The 18,468-nt window shown below is 32.5% G+C and overlaps 3 protein-coding genes across 4 annotated transcripts; 1 reads left to right on the top strand and 2 right to left on the bottom strand.

Moving 5' to 3' along the window:
* Positions 1-2,139: 2,139 nt before the first annotated feature.
* On the top strand, positions 2,140-8,374 carry LOC103836191 (putative F-box protein At3g23260). Of its 2 annotated transcripts, XM_033286297.1 has the most exons (3): positions 2,140-2,795; positions 2,881-2,960; positions 3,036-8,374. In XM_033286297.1, exon 3 carries the CDS (start codon positions 5,055-5,057, stop codon positions 6,174-6,176), a length of 1,122 nt encoding a protein of 373 aa, XP_033142188.1. In that variant the 5' UTR covers positions 2,140-2,795; positions 2,881-2,960; positions 3,036-5,054; the 3' UTR covers positions 6,177-8,374. The 2 variants fall into 2 exon arrangements, with proteins under 2 accessions (XP_033142188.1, XP_033142187.1); XM_033286296.1 differs by having other exon boundaries at positions 2,140-2,579; positions 2,679-8,374.
* A 141-nt stretch (positions 8,375-8,515) lies between these two features.
* LOC103833927 (putative F-box protein At3g23260) lies at positions 8,516-10,534 on the bottom strand. Its single transcript, XM_009109978.3, has one exon. The coding sequence runs from the start codon at positions 9,697-9,699 to the stop codon at positions 8,578-8,580; it is 1,122 nt and encodes a 373-aa protein (XP_009108226.2). The 5' UTR covers positions 9,700-10,534; the 3' UTR covers positions 8,516-8,577.
* Positions 10,535-15,299: 4,765 nt separating this feature from the next.
* LOC103833938 (DNA repair protein XRCC4) lies at positions 15,300-16,839 on the bottom strand. The gene is made up of 5 exons (XM_009109987.3): positions 16,629-16,839; positions 16,393-16,535; positions 16,200-16,328; positions 15,984-16,106; positions 15,300-15,876 (listed from the first exon to the last, which is right to left on the bottom strand). Exons 1-5 carry the CDS (start codon positions 16,768-16,770, stop codon positions 15,655-15,657), a joined length of 759 nt encoding a protein of 252 aa, XP_009108235.1. The 5' UTR covers positions 16,771-16,839; the 3' UTR covers positions 15,300-15,654.
* Between the last annotated feature and the right edge of the window lie 1,629 nt (positions 16,840-18,468).

Raw genomic sequence — 18,468 nt, forward strand, 5'->3', positions numbered from 1 at the left:
GAGCTAATGTAGTAAAAATCCGCAGGTTTAAGTTTTGAACTCGTGATAAGCCACAATAAATTTACCGGTAGACTAAGTAAAGAGATATCTTTACATAGGACGGAAACGGAATACATGTTTTCTCAAAAGAAAGTATGTTTGAGAAGCGCTCAATGGCCAAACATATGGCAACACATTGTACATGCTGACTATGTTATGAAACCGATTATAGAAGAGGTCATAGCCAAGATATGGAACAAAGAACCCCCTTATGATTCAGTATTAGGTTTAGTCGTTTAATAGAGAAATACCCTCCGTATAAAGCGTCAAATGCTCACAAAGTGTTTATAGAGTTTCTCTTTTGCGTTAAAACTAGGTCCCTCTTCATACAGTTCGTTAAGCAGAAAGAATATTATGGTAACTTGTATAGCACGCTGCAACAGTAAGTGTGGACTTTATTGTTCAAAAGATTCTTCAACAAGAGATTTGGCTTTACAATGTAACTCAAGAGCATTGTACACAAATATTTCGACAAATAATAATTTTATATATGGCATGTTAGTTGTAGTGATTTTTTCCCCCAAACCTTCTGTCTAACTCAATATCTTTGAAACAGAGACTCTGCATCTGTGTTGGTCTCTGCTTCTTTCGAAAACAGAGACGCTGTCTGCATTGTTTTGTTCCTTCTAGTCCCACGGTAATACTAAATCATATACGAAATATGATTATGATGCAAAAGAAGATATAACCATAGTAATATGCATACATATAGATATAGAACAATTTTGACCAAAGCAATGTATATGATGGACCAATAATATTTTTCCTCTAAACTATAAAATATAGAACCCTAGTAAAACCTGAAAATGAACAGTTTCACTTTAGTTTTGGAATATTTGAATCTCAAGTTTGTCAAGATAAAAAAAACTATCAGGAGAAAACATATTTAACTTGAATTCCCTAATTAATAACCCAATTATAAAGAAAAGCTAAGAGGCCCAGAATAAAAGTGCTTCGACTTAGGCCATAGGCGATTTTTGAAAACCACCACCAAACTCGTTTCTTCACCGGAGATCCAAGTTTCCGGCGGCTTCGGCCGTCGGAGTTTCCTGTTTTTTCTTTTAGTTATTGTTACTTTAGTAATCTAACCAATTCATGATGAATTGGACATCAAGTTTTTCGATTTGGAGAAAACCAAATCGCGTTTTGTTGTCACCCCACCACTTGCGATCACCCGGATTTAACCAGCAGCGAATATCACCTATGATATTGTTCGGAGATATATCATTGCTTATGCGTTTTCGTCGAGCGGTGGGTGTGCGTCTCTTCTCCCTACGGGAGTATCATTCTCCGGTGTTGGAATTCCTAGTCTTATGGAGTTACTGTATCGATGGCCTTTACTTGCACATGTTGCAAGTTGATATAATCATTCAAGGATCTTGCCTTGTGCAGATAAGGAATCGACAAAAAATCCCTCCATGGCCAGGAGATTTCAAGAGATGGATGCGTCTCATACATGAAGAGTTGGAAACGTGGTGCATAATCATTGGGTTATACTTTTGGTGGTTCATGTCGTACAGACAATTGCTACTCATCTTGTTTATTCTAAAAGCTTTCCTTCAAGATTCAGTGGTGTTGATGATTAAGAATAAAATACAGAGGAGTGAATGGGGAAGTGTACGATTTAAAGCATGGAGTCTGAAGATATCTCAACAACAAAACGGTTTGAAGTTATTGCTTTATTGGTCCCAAAGCAAAAGAATATCAACACCATGGACAGGTATAATTAAACATGTTATCTCCTGCAGCGGGAGTGTTAGGGACGGATTGCGATGTAACAGATGGATCGTATCCAATGATCTTTTTAAAGAAGAAAGGCATTTACTCACAAGAATTTAGAGCCAAAAGAAAGATCTTATAAGACCAAGAACAAAGTGGAAGAAAGCTAGCGAATCAGCCTATCCTACGAATGCGTTAGGAAGCATCGTGTTACTGCTGTCTCTGTTAAATGTTCTTTTTAACATGTTTGATGTATCTTATGTTTCATGTAATATGTTACATTGATTTGAAATTAATAAAGTTAAGATGTTAAAAAAAAAAGTGCTTCGACTTAGGCCTGGAATGGACTCGTTTAAATGTTCCGACGATTCGGTTTAGTTTAGTGACGGCAGTAAATAATTGTATAATGTACGCCGTAGATATTTTTTCAAACAAGTTTAATCCCTGACCGTCGATAAATAGTAATTCTGACGTGGCGTCATCGTACCCGTTAAACTTAAGAAACCAGTGACCAAAAGCAAATTCTGTTACGGATTTCAAAAATATTAAAATAAGAATATAGAGTGCGGGTCAGTTCCGACTCCCGCCGGTATAAATCATCGTCTCTCTCCCGTTTGAAGCTCAGAGAAATGGTTAACGAGTAAGTCATCATCTCTCTATAGCTTTCTCTTTATGTATCTGAAATGCTGAATGTCTCTTCTCATTTGATTTTTCTCCTCCGATGAATCTTCCGTTTGCGGATAACAGAGCGGAAGAAGCGAACATGCAGCTCGTTGCAGGAGGAGGAATCAACGATGGTGTGATGGAAACGCCTAACAACTGTAAGCATGAAAACGATTCACTCTCTCAACGTAGTTGTGATGTTCATACTCGCTTCTTCTAAACGTTTATGTTTGAGATGGAGTATCTGCTCGTTTCAGTATCTAGACTCCGTTCCTACTGAGTGTACTGTGATCAGATCTAGAATCTCTACTCCGCAAATTATTGCTTTAGTGGCTGCGATCACTAATCATCAAGCGAGTAGCAGTAACACTATGGTATGGTATACACACGCACTTAATATCTTTTATTGTTTCCACAAATATTATACAACATTTGTTTTTGTATATGTTAAAACTTAAGAGAGAAGAAGAGGAGGAAGGATTAGAAAGAAGCATCTCAGTGAGGAGGAATTGATTGAGAGAAAGAGACATGTCAACATGGTAGTGTGCTCCTGATTTGTTTAGTGAAACTAAATATTGAACCTTTACTTATTATTATGTTGCAACAACATTCAGGTGAGTAATCGCAGGACTATTGAAAGGAAACAACTACTCTCAACCTATCTCAAGAACAAGAAGAGGATTGAGAGATTGACAATCTCAATCCAGCTAAACACAGACAGGAAAGGCAAACCCACATCCTTCTTCAATGTACGCAAGTGGAAGAGGGAGAAGGCTGCTTCTGCGAGTATTGTCCATCACATCGAAGTTAACAATTTCAAGAAGATGAAGAACAAGAAGAAGGAGAAGAAGACACCAACCCACATCTACTTCGAGTAGAAGAAGAGAGCAACTTCAATTCAGTTTTTCTAATTCATGTTTCAGTATATTGGACTTGTGTTTCTTCCTTCTCTGCTGATTTCCTTTACATATGTCGCTTATATTCGATATTAACATTTGCTAAGTAGTTTGCCCAATTCATAAGAAAAGAATTTAATGTCTATATCTCCCTTGGCTAAGTTTCGTATTGTTTTTCATAGCCTTGGAGATATTTAGTTGACTCTTGACAAAGTTCATCGCCTCTTCCTTAGAACCACACTATCTCCGCATCTTTTCATATCAAAAGCAAAAACAAAATTGAAACCCCAAGAGATGTTAGGGAAAAAGAAGATACCAGATTGTTGTATGCCAAACCAAACCTAAATGCTTACTTGTATGTCTCTTGAGCTCATATTGAGTGATATCATATGGGAAAGGACAAAGCTGTTTCACTCTACATATAACAACCTTCTTCCTCTCGTCATCAAGCTTGTAAAGATGCAAAACCAAGAGTGATGCCGATTTGGCTCCAGCAAGACTCATCAGTCATCATATAAAATGGACAAAGTGCATACTTTTTCAGAGCAGATTATCTGATGCCTTTCAAGATCAGACTAACCGTTATGATCCTTGATTAATCTCTTATATATAGACTTGATATCAATATTCTTATAAGTACATACAGATTTTCTAGAAGCACCACGCACTTCAACACCTGTCCAAAAACGTAGTTACTTACTTAAACATGCAGGTCATAACAAAAATAATAATAATTAAAACAACAAAAAATCTTGATCATTTGACCAATTACTAAGAGTATGATTAACGTTAAAACTTCATTTATGGTTCTTACTTTTCTTGTTTTTGTCTGATTTAAAAAAAAAATTAAAAATAAACTAATCGCGGGCCGCCACATGTCAATGGAGCCCGCAAACAGTACAACCCAAGCAAAATCGGCTCTTATTTGACAAACTGGTTTTTAACAATTTGTGGATTCCAACATAAATCATAAAACACAATGGTGATACCATTACAACTTATACAATCGACAATGTTTCGTAGAAAAAACCCTCAAAACAGGAGACTAATCTTGACGTGAACTAGTTAGCAGAGTACAAAATATGACGTCTATCTTGTTTTTAGTTTTGTTTCGACATAATTTTGCCATGAACTACGTTTGTTTGTATGAAGTTAACTGTGAAGACATGTCCGATCACCAGTCCACAAGACACATTAGGTCGATACCTGTTGTGGCTGCTATATCCAGTTCATTATTGTGGCTTCTAGTTACGACAAAGATCCGTCTGGTCGCTGCTTATGTTCATGAATATGGTACCAACATCAAGTTGGCTAGTAGTAAAGGGGTTACGGCTGTAACTACTGCCACATGGATTCAATTCACGCTGATAAGGACTATTTACAATGTTTGGGTTCTAGGCAAAGAGGTGAAACCACTTCTTTTCAAACAAGAATAAACATGAACATGTTTTTTGTGTATGTGTATCAGTGCATATATTTATATATGATTATTCGAAAACTTGAATATTTACTATGATATATTCTTCTTTTATTTAATTTTTATTTTTGATTTGTAGAGTACTTCTTGGTGCAAATATGTTATATTGTCTTTTTACACAAGTTTTGAAAATAGGAAACCGATATACATAAAAGGAAAAATTAGGTCTTTCTCGGTTGTAGCTTGCTTTCTCGCTCCATCTCCCTTCTTATACTATTAAGAGATTTTTGATTTGTAGAGTTAATTAATCACAAGTAGATATGCATTGGAGAAGCCTTCCGGGGGATTTGGTTGAGGATATACTCTCTAGGGTTTCTGCTATACCTTTGGTACGACTCCGAGAAACATCGAAACAATGGAACGCTAAATTGAAAAGTGGGAGCTTCGCTAAGATGCACGCTGCTCATGCACCAAAGGAGGAGTCTCTGATGATCACGTTGATTGATCATAGGGTTTGCTTAGTAAAGATCAACCTCCATGATCCATCTGTTAAGGTTGCACCTCATGCATTATACCTGAAAGATCCTCGTTCTGATTCTTCCAAAGAAGTCGACATACGTAACGTTTTTCACTGCGATAGCTTATTGTTATGCACCACAAAGGACAAGAGACTCGTGGTTTGGAATCCATGTTCAGGGGAAACCAAGTGGGTTAAACCTAGAGACAGCTACAAGAAAACCGACTACTATGCTCTCGGTTATGACAACAAATCCTCCAGCAAGCAATACAAAATCTTGAGGTTGGATCGTCAAGATAGACCAAATAAGAACGTGTACGAGATTTATGACTTCACCTCTAATTCGTGGCGTGTTCTTGGTGTGGCTACTGATTGGTTTTTAGCAAAATATCGTGGTGGCATATCTGTGAAGGGAAATACTTATTGGGTTGCTACTCAAGCAGCAGAGAAGCCATACCATGATTTCATACTAAGCTTTGATTTTTCAACCGAGATGTTCCAAAATATGTCTCTTCCTCATCCTTTTCCGTATGGTATATCGTCTTTATCAGTGGTGAGAGAAGAGCAACTTTGTCTCTTAGGTGCTAAACGTCACATGCTTTATATGGATGATGGTGCAAGTTTTTCAGATTTACAAGTATGGGTGATAACTAGTACTGGATCATGGAACAAGTTCCTAGCATTGTATAATACAACTAGTTATCCGTTTTCTAAGGGGATGAGTTTTTTGGCAGACGAGCAGAACCAAGTTGTAGTGTTTTTAAACACCAAAAGCATTTTACACGTTATGCGACAAAATAAACACATACTAGAGAAACATCTTGGTGGAAAATCCTCTGTTCTTCTGAATTATGTACCAAGTTTGGCTCAAATTCAAGAAGCTACACTTCCTGGAGGACGCAAAAGGAAAGCACCAAGCACGTGAAAGGGTATTTGTGACACGAATCTATCCAATTGTCTTTTTTTTTTCCTTGTGTGTGTGTTTTTCTAAATGAATTTAAGGTTTAAGATTAAGAGCAATATTGCAACTAACATTATATAAAAGCTTTTGCGTAGACTGTCATTAGTATGTTTCTTGTAAGAGATAGAGGTACAATGCCACGAGTTAAAGAAAGAAAACGATGATTTCAAGACCGTTAACCAAGTTATAGTGAACAAAAACATCAATAACGAAGAGAGACCGGGCAAAACCTGCAGATGAAGTAAACCGGATTGATCCAATCAAATATAAATCTATTTACTTATATAAAAGTTGGCAGGAGATGAAGATTCGCCTGACTAAAAAACACGTCCATTTTTAGGGGAAATATTGGATAGACATATATAATTATTATAGATAGTGATCCAGTGTTAAAGAAAATCATTCGTACAGATTTATGGTTATCTTGAGTTATACGATCTTTTCCAAAGTTCTCTTGTAATGCATATGTAAACTCTTGTATACGTGTAATGAAAATCATCAATTCATAAGTTCTACAAGAGTCTTGTTGTTGGCTTCTCTAAAATACGAGCCTCTTTACACCATTTGTCAAGCAGAATCCTTATGGTAACTTGCATAGCACGCTGCAACAGTAAGTCTTAACATTTTGGCCGATTTTATATTTCCACAAGAGTTTGGCTTTACAAAAGTCACTCATGACAAATTGTTCTACAGAATTTCCCTAAACCTTATGTTTCACTCAGGATCTTCAAACAGAGACTCTGCAACTGTTTTGTTTTCTGTTTCTCCTCTAGTTGTCTCCTCTATTTCTTTCCATAAACAGAGACTCTGCATCTTCTTCTAATTCCCAAACAATACTTAATCAAATTTATAAATGAAAATATACGCATATAATCAATTTAAGTATTAATTACTTGACTCATGAATACACAGATGGAAGTATAGTTCATCCAAGTATCTTATCTTATCTTAGAGGAGAAAATTGATGGATACTTTTAACTGATAGTAATTTCCTGTCTCTCACTTGAATCAGAAGGGTTTCATTTTGAAAAATTATATTTTTAAAGAGAAATATACCCTCCGTTCTAAGAAACATAGTCAACATAAACCATATAACATAATGGTGATACCATGACAACTTATAAAACCGGCAATGTTTCTTAGAAAAAAAACCACAAAAATAAAATATGAAACTACAAAGACTAATACTTGACGTGAGGAACTTAGGTCTCATTCAGTCTTATGTAGCTGCTGGTCATCCAAGATGGTTGGATCATCTCTATGCGAATGACAGAAGTGCATCTGGTGTTAACTAATTAGTTTGTTGATTTTTTGGTTTCCGCCTTTGTAGGCGTTGATGTGTAGTTGGATTAGTCTTTCTAACCCATTTTTTGTAGTGGTTGTGAAGCAAGCTGTGTTGCTTGACTGTCTTGTTGTATGGAACCAAGTTAGTATATATATGATTTCAATTTGGGGGAAAAAAAAAACTAATACTTGACGTGAACAAGATAAACGTGCACCCATGATGTGTTTAGGTTTGTTTCGACATAATTTTGCCATGAACTACATTTGTTTATGCGAAGACACGTCCAATCACTATCCATTTCATTATTGTGGGTCTTCTCCTGCTTCTAGTGACGACAAAGATACCATTACAAAAACAAAGAATGCATTGTGTTATATGGTTTATGCTGACTGTCTATGTTTCTTAGTTATCGGTCTTTAACAAAATCTTGAAAATCATGTTTTACATTAAATAAAATTTATAACCATCAGTCCATGTATCTCCGAATGAGTTTGTATATATGTTTGTGATTTAGTATTATAGATGGTTGGTTTTTGTAAGATACAGAGGAGATAAACAGGGGAGAAACAGAGAAGAAAACAGAGTCTCTGTTTTAAAAACTCTGAATCAAACAGGAGGTTTGGGAAAAAGAAAAAGGCTATGTTTTGGCAATGGACATGATGAATCAGAACTTATATCTTTAAGATATGTTTCTTAGGATTGACAACTTTATTCAATTCTGGAAGAAACGTATTATACTTTTCTTTCTGCCTAACTAATATTATATATGCTTACATAACATCACGTTTTAAAACATGTTCTTGTATATCGAAAAAAAACTAGATAAGCAAGACCTAGTAATAGTATAAAGAGTTATCTTGTCATGCATGAAAAGACCCAAAAAGAAAAAAAACATCTGAACTAGATAAGATTAGTGTCATCTTAGTATAAAGAGTCATCTTGTCATCGTAGTCAAAGATGTTTATATCTCAACATAATAATCATTATGTCAGGTGCACTATTATCTTAAACCTTAAATTCATTTTTTTAAATACACAAGGAAAAGAGACACAACTGATAGATTAGTGTGACAATTACAAGTCAGGTACTTGGTGCTTTCCTTTTGCGTCCTCCAGGAAGTGTAGCATGTTGGATTTGTGCCAAACTTGGTACATAATTCAGAAGAAGTGAGGAATTTCCACCAAGATGTTTCTCTAGTATGTGTTTATTTTGTCGCATAACGTGTAACGTGTTGTTGGTGTTTAAAAACACTACAACTTTGTTCTGCTCATCTGCCAAAAAACTCATCCCCTTAGAAGACGGATATCTCCTTGTGTTATACACTGCTTGGGACTTGTTCCATGATCCAGTACTAGTTATCACCCATACTTGTAAACATGATAAAGGTATGCCCCCATTCCAAAAATATATGTCAGGGTGAGCACCTAAGAGACAAAGTTGCTCTTCTCTGACCACTGATAAAGCCGATATACCATACCGAAAAGGATAAGGAAGAGACAGACTTTGAAACATCTCTGTTGAAAAATCAAAGCTAAGTATGAAATCATGGTTTGGCTTTTCTACTGCTTGAGTAGCAACCCAATAAGTATTTCCCTTCACAGATATGCCGCCACGATATTTTGCTAAAAACCAATCAGTTGCCACACCAAGAACACGCCACAAATTAGTGGTGAAGTCATAAACCTCGTACACGTTGTTGAGGGGGAGATCTGTGCGATCCATTCTCAAAATTTTGTATTGCTTGCTGGAGGATTTGTTGTCGTAACCAAGAGCATAGTAGTCGCTTTTCTTGTAGGTGTCTCTAGGTTTAACCCACTTGGTTTCCCCTGAACATGGATTCCAAACCACGAGCCTCTTGTCCTTTGTGCTGCATAACAATAAGCCATGGCAGTGAAAAACTTTACGTATGTCGACTTCTTTGGAAGAATCAGAAAGAGGATCTTTCAGGTATAATGCATGCGGTGCAACCTTAACAGATGGATCATGGAGGTTGATCTTTACTAAGCAAACCCTATGATCAATCAACGTGATCATCAGAGACTCCTCCTTTGGTGCATGAGCAGCGTGCATCATAGCGAAGCTCCCACTTTTCAATATAGCGTTCCATTGTTTCGATGTTTCTCGGAGTCGTACCAAAGGTGTAGCAGAAACCCTAGAGAGTATATCCTCTACCAAATCCTCTGGAAGGCTACTCCACTGCATAGCTACCTGTGATTAATTAACTCTACAAGTCAAAAGTCTCTTGATAATATAAGGACGAGAGATGGAGAGCGAAAGCAAGCTACAACCGAGATAAACCTAATTTTACATTTATATATCAGTTTCCTATTTTCAAAACTTGAGTCAAAAAGACAATCTAACATATTTGCAAATCCTCTACAAATAAAAAAATCGTAAAATAAAAGAAACATAAAAGTAAAACTCTATAAATTAAGAATCTTGGTACTAAGGTACTTTTTTAATTTATAATTTTTTACATTTTATTTTCCACATATATGTTTTATATAAAATAGTTAATTGTATTGTTATCTTATCGATTTGTGTCATATTTTAAACCGGTCTAACTCGTGGCCAAAAATAATTATTAATTTAATGTGCATAAATTTATTAAATATTAATTTATAGAATCTCTATAACATTATTTAAGAAATCAATTTCCTATGTATTGCGCTCATGTTAATTCTCACGATGGTTTATTACATTATTAACCTTAATGAATTAATATTATTTTTTAATTGTTTTTATCAAAATTTATATTTAAGTTTTTATACATTGCTTGACTTTGTATAAAAAAATTTGGATTTGTCTGGTTACTCATTTGTGGGTATATTGTATTACATACTAGGGTCGGTCCGCCCTACGGGCGGGATATTAGTTAATTTGATATTCACTAAATGCTCGAGTTGAAATTTGTTTTAAGATTCAAGAATTTGGTTATCTGTTATGTGTTACTTATTAGTATGCGGTGGTATAGTTGTTTTTTCGATTATTCTTGCTTTGGTATTGTATCAAATTAACTAATTGTCCAACTCATAATTATAGACGTACAAATGTGGATTTGTGATAAAGTTTGATGACAATACTGTTTTTTTTTTAATTCTTATTCATAGTGGAGTCTGCATGTGTCAGAAAGAGGCCTATATCAACTTTTATGTTTTTGCGTATGGATTTTAAATATATATTATTTTGTATAATGCATACTTGCTCTACAACATTTTCTTGTAGACTAAAAAAAAACTGTTTTCTATATTTTTAAAAGAGAAAATATTTAGTCTAGAATATAACATGGACATATGTATCTATATATAGAAGTTGGGTGTTATTTTAAAATGACATATGTATAGAGGTTTTTGAACCATTACTTCACTGGCACCAAATATTTATAACTGCAATACCTTCTTTTAAAAGCAAAACAAATATAAACGTGTACAACAAATGTATTTTGATATATATTATATGCATCAAGTTATAAAGGTTGGAAACATTGCAAAACTGTTTGGAGCAAAGTTTTTAACTTCACGATCTTCATCTTGACGCCAGTTCAATGCCGGCCCTGGCCACAAGCAGAAGAAGCATGGACTTCCAGCCAACACGATAATAAGTATTTTCGCGACCACATATTTATAAAAAGTGACTTTAGCCTAGTGGTTCTAAGAGAAATTACCAGAGCTGGAGGTGTTGGGTTCAATTACCCCCGGCAGATTTTTATTTTATTTTGGTTCCAAATATAAAATGGAACACGTGTCACTCCCATAACGCACGACTTGATGACGTGGCATCACAGGAGGGAGTCAAACATATTTTTTTATATATATATATATATATAGATATTCCATCAAATTTAAGTATAACTATTTCTAATACAATTCAACCAAATCATAGTTATTGTATTCATTGCATTAGTTTGGTTTTCATCTTAGATGTGTATATATATTTATGAATTGGCTAGTTGTAAATAGCCACATGACTATGTTAATTTTATAGAACTTAGTAATTTGGTATATGTTAATTTTCAAAAATAAAGTGATAATAGGTACAAAATTTCATAAGAATATAACATATACATTCTAAAAAGGAAGATTAAATCTTTACTTTAATATCAAGATTATTTACTTTCCTTTTTATGAAATCACATTATATATATAAAAAAACATTTTCATTTTAAGTTTTATAAATATTTTCTTTATCATATATGTTATTTAAAAAATATAAAAGGGAACATAAAAATAAAGATTAAATTAAAATTTATTCATTAAAGATATCTCAGTTTGTGTTATTTAAATTGTTTTGTGATAGTGTTAGAATAGATTGATTTAAATAAAAGCTTAATACTTTTAAAATATATATTATGTTGTTTAAGAGTACTTTTTTAAAAGGAAATATTATTTCTTTACTTTAAAAATCAAGATTATATTGTGAACTTTCCTTATTATAGTTATTATTGTTATTATTTAAGATTATAGTTATTATTGTAAAGATTATAGTTATTATTGTCATTATTTAAAAAATCAGTTTTCTATGTGTCGCGCTCACGTAATTCTCACGATGGCTTATTACGTTATTAACCTTAATAAATTAATATTATTTTGTAATTGTCATTATCAAAATTTATATTTTAGTTTTTATTAATAATTTTTTTCTTATGTAAAAACGAAAATAATTATATTTTTAAAAAGTATTTATAAATTATTTTTATTTTCATTTTAATATATATATGTACATATATATAATCATATCAATATCATAAAGAAATTTTGTATCAAAAAGGAAATATCTTAAAAGTAAAAATACGTAGCAGTTTGTTATACTTAAAATGTAATTTGACAATAAGAGATTTCCTTTTATATAAATCCCAATTTAATAACGTTTTCTACGATTGTTAATAATGTTAGTTAAATATTTTTCATTTTAAACATAATAACTTTTTTTCATAAGAAAAAATCAATTTAGTTACCAAATCAGTATTTACTTTTAATCCACTAAAGAAATTAGTTTTTTCTTAATTATAAATTTTCTAAAATAATATTTACTTTTTGGATAATTATTCAATCTCTTATGTGAAACATTTTCTCTTATAATTTTGTACAATTTTTTTTTGTCATCAAATACAGACTCATACTGACTCTGTGAACTAAACTGGTAGCTCTACATCCATGTGAATGACAAAAGACGGTTGTTTTTTGGAACTGCGTATTAAACTATCCGTCCTTGAATTCGCCGTTCGAGATACATGAATGATTTCTGAGCTGCTGAAACTTATCTTCGAAAACTTTATGTCTTCCAGATAACTTCAAATGCTGGTCATTCTTCTGGTTCCAAACCATCTCCTGGTTTTGAAACCATCTTCACCAGTTGGGAACAATCCGTAGCAAATGTGACCTGAAATTGATGCAGATTCCTCATACACTCCATCGTCCATATTATTGCCTCTATCTCCACGTGGAGAAATGATAAAGATGCCCTAACATTTCTTGCTCCCATCAGACCATCGAACCCCTTAAGGGTACTATCATGAGTAAATATTCTTATCTTTTCATGAACCATCTGTGAAACATCATCTCCCCTGAATAGATTGTAAATTCCTTACCTCTACTGACTGTGCTGCCCGTTGTGTGTTCAGTAGGCGTGCTTCAGTCCAAAGTGTGAACTCTGTTTCTACTATTCTTTGCGTTTCACCGGGATCAATGTCAATATTACTAAACATTTTGTTGTTCCTCTCTTACCAAATATACCATAAAATCCATGCAAAATGATGATCATCCATCCGTAGAAGTACTCTCCAAAAAAGGTGATCCATATTTGTGAAGAGAGAATCAGTAGGAAAGTTAGCCGGGTTTGATGGTATCTTGAAAAGTGCCCAAACTTGTCTCGCTGGTGGACATTCAAAAAATACATGATTTGTTGATTCTTCTAGGGTGCCACATCTATCACAAGATATGTCCTCTTGCATCCCTCTCGCTTTCAGATTTTTCTTTACCGCTATACATCCTGAGATCAATTGCCATAAGAAATGTTTCATTTTTGGTGGACATCGTACCTTCCAACAAAATGCTTTCAATATATCCACATTGGGTCCAAAAAATATTAATGATTTATCCCTGTCTGAATAAACTCGTTCTACTTGATATCCCGACTTTACTGTGTATTTTCCATTATTAGTTAAATACCATTGATTCCTATCCACCACCTGAGTCTTACTCAATGGTATTTTTTTGATAATGTTCACATCTTGTGGGTCCACCAAACTTCGAATCACCTGAGAATTCCACGTTCGTGAGTCTGAGTTAATGAGAGTGTCCACTGTAAGGTTCGGGTAACTGTTTTGTTGAATTTTGTTTGCTGGTCTCGGGCGAGTAGTTGGAAGCTATGGGTCATTCCATACGGATATGGATGACCCTGTTCCCACCTTTTTAATTAGTTTTTTTGCTAACCAGAGATCTATCAGATACAATACTCTTCCAGCCATATGACGGAGAATATGACGGGTACAATTTTTTTTCATAATTACAGATTCTCAAGCCTAATACTATGTGAATGTTTCAATATCTATAAAAATAAACAAGTAATTATCTCAAATCCGATTCCATTAGAAATTGTTTTCTTATGAATGTGGTATTTGATAAAATTAATTAGGTTGCTATTACATTCTAAAACTCTAATGATCCACGTGTTTTTAAAAGATTTCAAATTTGATTCACTTATACAACTTCTGATCAACACTTAAAGTTTTTCTCATAAATTTAAGCCAAAACAAAATATATCAATTTAAAAATACATATTTACAAATCTTAGAATGTAAATTAAATTATATATAATCTGATTTAGTATAATTAAAATTCAACTGAAAAAATATACAACTCAACATACCAAAAATAACTTAATCGATCCAAATCATTATACCCAACATCATATCTAATCTATTAAAATAGGAGTACAAAATTAGATTATCCCTTAGTTTTCCACTATATTTACAATGGCATGCCACTGAAGTTATTAATTAACCTATCTTTTAGGATTTTTGTCTTTTCTCTTCAATTAATGTATTTCCAAAATCAAATTCTAACTAAAAAATCATGGCAACAATAATTAATAAACCTAACTTTTAATATTTTTTGTCTTTTTCTTTTTATTATACATATGTGTATTTGAAAATAATTAATTCCATATATACATTTCGTAATTACATACATTATACGGTAATTATTTTACTAATTCCACATATACATAATAAATAGTATACAACAATTTCAATTTCATTATACATAATCATAAAATTTTGATCCATAAAAACAGTTTATACAATAATTTTATTATATATAATCATAAAATTTTGATCCATAAAAAATAAAAATACATTTGTGTGATTTTACAGGTCGTATTCTAAATAAATGGATGATATAATTAAGGGTTTACATGATAAAATAAAACTACTCAATATAAACTATAAAATTATTGTGTTTATAAATGTCATATTAAAAAAAATTAAACGGATAAATTTTAAAATATATATTATCACTTATACAAATAAATATTCATTTATCAAAAAACTAACACCTGCGCGGGTGCGCGGGTCAAGCTCTAGTATTTAATTAAGATAACGTAATGACGTAGTTTAAAACAGTGTTATATTTTTTTTTCTAATATACAAACTAAAAAATAATTTAAACTTATCAATAATTAGAAATACAAAGTTAATCAATTATAATAATTTTATTGTTTTGTAAATGTTTATATCCGTGTTCATGCACGGAAATCACCTAGTTTATATTGTATGTCATATGCTGTATAGTAACATTCAAATCTTCCGAAAAACCATATATAAATATACTCAATCAAAGATACATTACATGGACTGATGGCTATAATTGGGATTTGATGCAAAACACTAAAACATGATTTTTCTAGATTTTGCTGAAGAATGATAACTAAGAAACATTGTCAGTCAACATAAAACCATATAACACAACGGTGAGACCATTACAACTTTACAAAGACAAACAACACTTGACGAGACGAGAACACGTTAGCGGAGTACAAAATTTGAGGAAAACGTGAGAGATGGGATCAACGTGCACCTACGATGATGTTTCGACATAACATGAGCTACTTTTGTTTGTGTGAAGTGAAGACACACATCTTGTCCTAGCTATTAACTTCTCAACTGCGTGCAGCTCTCTTCCTGCCACGGCCTCTGCTGGTTGTTGTTGCTGCCTTCTTTGAGGCTTCTTCTTCACTATGCTCATTGTCGCTTCTTCCACTCTCAGAGCTTTCACCTTTGTCCGTGGACTCTTCCTCTTCCTCTGCAACTTCTTTCCCTGAAACTTCTCTGTCCCTTAGTGCTCTGAGTTTTGCCTTCTTTGCATTTAACACAGAAATGAACTACATCGACAAAAAAAGAGAGTGAGATCAGTGCAAAAACACGACAACATACTTTGCACAAAGACATCTCTCGTTTAAGCAATGAAGAATGATAGTAGTACACATGCCTTTGCGTAAGTTGCATCCTCAAACTCCATTTTTTCACTGAAGAGTCTTTCACCTTGCGCTAGGCATTTCTCAGCTTCACTTTCCATCTTCTCAAAAGATCTTGTCTTGTTCACAACTTCTTCCTGTGGAGTATTTTATCAATCAGAATAAACATAGACCAAAGGACTTAAGGTCCAATTCATAATATTCATTCCCAAGAAAGTCAAAGAACATACACTTAGCCTTATGTTAGCCTCCATAAGAAAATTCAAGATCCCAACAGTGATCTTCTTGCTCTCATGTGATGGTTTACATTTCCACCTCCACTCCAGTTTAGTCCCTTCCTTCTCAAACGTCCATGACAGCTGTAACCAGATACCATTCCTTCAGCAAAATCATTATCATCACTAGAGAGCATATCGAACTAACCCGTTTAGATCCCTCAAGAGCGTCGGAGAAGCTGTAGATCGAGTTAGGCTGCTGAAACCCTAAGTACTGCTCGGCGAGCTGGAGATACTCCGACACCGGCTGGTCCCACTGCGCCGCCCGCTCCGCCACCTCCTCCTCCGTCGCTTCAATTCCGATCAAACCGATAAGAATAAAAAAAATCAGTTCATAGGAAGAAAAAAAAAAAAAAAACAGATTCGAATCGTGTGGATTTGTACCGTTGCAAAGCCAAGAGGAGGAGCCATCGGTGATGGAGATATCGAACCGAGAGGGATGCCAAGTGCCTTTGACGAATATCGGATCGGTGCCGGAGAGTACGAGTCTGAGACACGTGTGCTTCGTTCTCTCCCATTCAACCATCGCCTCCGTCTGATTTTTTTTTTTTTTTTGGCTAGTCAAACGACGCGACGACGATGGTTTCAGTCAAAAACATATTTGTTTGCTTATGTGGATGCTGAGTCAGCAACAATGCTTACGTGGTTGCTGATTCATCCGCTGTGTTTAAAATCCAACTCATCGTAAAGTTCAATAATTTACACTTTACATTGAAGTTTGACAAACTCATCATAAAATTGAGGGATTTCTTAATCCTTTTTGCCAATTTTTGTATTTGATATGTTTTGTTCTAATATGCTCGTTTTATTTCCACTTACAATGTAATCAATATCATATTTTAGGAAATGTTAATTTTATGTTTACAAACCTTGATAATTTAATATTTAGATTTATATTATTACAAAAAAGATAGTATATAACCGGGCCTCATTCTTTGTATATTAATCTTGGAGCATTACAACATATTTTGGTAGTTACGTGTCATCACTATATTAACTCATAGAATCTTTAGAAAAATAGGTTGGTCCATCACACTTTATATTATATTTTTTATTAAACTAACTATGAAATTAATTAATAGTGTATAGAAGAATATTTTCAATTCTTTCCTTAAATAAAAACTACGAAATTACTTAATATGGTTAACAAATATATGACAATTAATAATTTTGAATAATAAATATTTGATAAAAATTTTTCTATCTTCTATTATTTTATAGAATTTTTTATATTCTTAAAAATTAATTAATTATATTAATTGTATAATAAAAAAAATTATTTTTTTTCTTATATGCTACATTTTAAATTTTTTAAACGATTATAAATTACTAAAACTTTTAAAATTTCACAATGAAATTTTCGTGATCAGTGATTTAACTTTTTTTTAATAACAAGATACAAATGATCATAAAATTATATAAATATGAAATCTTATGTAATATATATTCAGAGTAAATATTTATATATATATATATATATATATATCAATATCGTTCAGATTAAAATATATATCATATACAAATACATAAACATGTTAATTTTAAAACTTGCATTGAGTAGGAAGCATCAATTAGTAAATATTCATATTAATAAAAATAATATTTTTGTTATACAAATACATAAACATGTTAATTTTTAAAATTTACATTGAATGTTATATATAAATCTTATTTTTATCTATTATTATTTATTTGTATTCATGTACGTATTATGTATATAATTAAATTAGAGTAAATACATAAATCAAAACAATACATCTTGTTTATTTACAATACCTTTTGGTAAATAAATTAAAACACATCATTTTATTTATTTTATATGGTATATAAATAAATTTCAATGACATGGACATAGATATATAATATATTTTAATATAAATATTTATTATTGAGAATTCATATTCATATGATAAACAACAAAATTTCTAATGTGCAATTTTTTTAATTCGAATTTCAAAATTAAAATATTAAGATTTCAATACTTTTTCAATACAAATTTAGAAATTATCATATTTAAGTATTATTCTATGTTATATAGTTTAATTTTAAACTATATTATTATATAATATGAATGTCTAGTAAATGAATCTTCATATTCATACGATTTATGATCATTTTTTATTTTGTTATTACCAAAAAAAAGTTAAACTATTGATCACAAAATTTTTAGTGTGAAACATTTAAAGTTTTTAATAATTTATACTCTTTTTAAAAATTCAAAATA

The sequence above is a fragment of the Brassica rapa genome, chromosome A01, assembly GCF_000309985.2.
Source record: "Brassica rapa cultivar Chiifu-401-42 chromosome A01, CAAS_Brap_v3.01, whole genome shotgun sequence".
Classification (NCBI taxonomy): Eukaryota; Viridiplantae; Streptophyta; class Magnoliopsida; order Brassicales; family Brassicaceae; genus Brassica; species Brassica rapa.

Bases quoted from the DNA above. Each gene is read 5' to 3' on its own strand.
- LOC103836191 (XM_033286297.1), top strand. From the start codon at position 5,055: ATGCATTGGAGAAGCCTTCCGGGGGATTTGGTTGAGGATATACTCTCT.
- LOC103833927 (XM_009109978.3), bottom strand. From the start codon at position 9,699: ATGCAGTGGAGTAGCCTTCCAGAGGATTTGGTAGAGGATATACTCTCT.
- LOC103833938 (XM_009109987.3), bottom strand. From the start codon at position 16,770: ATGGTTGAATGGGAGAGAACGAAGCACACGTGTCTCAGACTCGTACTC. The intron at 16,536-16,628 runs GTACAAATCCAC...TCGGAATTGAAG, and splicing joins CTCCTCTTGGCTTTGCAACG to CGACGGAGGAGGAGGTGGCG. The intron at 15,877-15,983 runs GCATGTGTACTA...TTGTCGATGTAG, and splicing joins AGGATGCAACTTACGCAAAG to TTCATTTCTGTGTTAAATGC.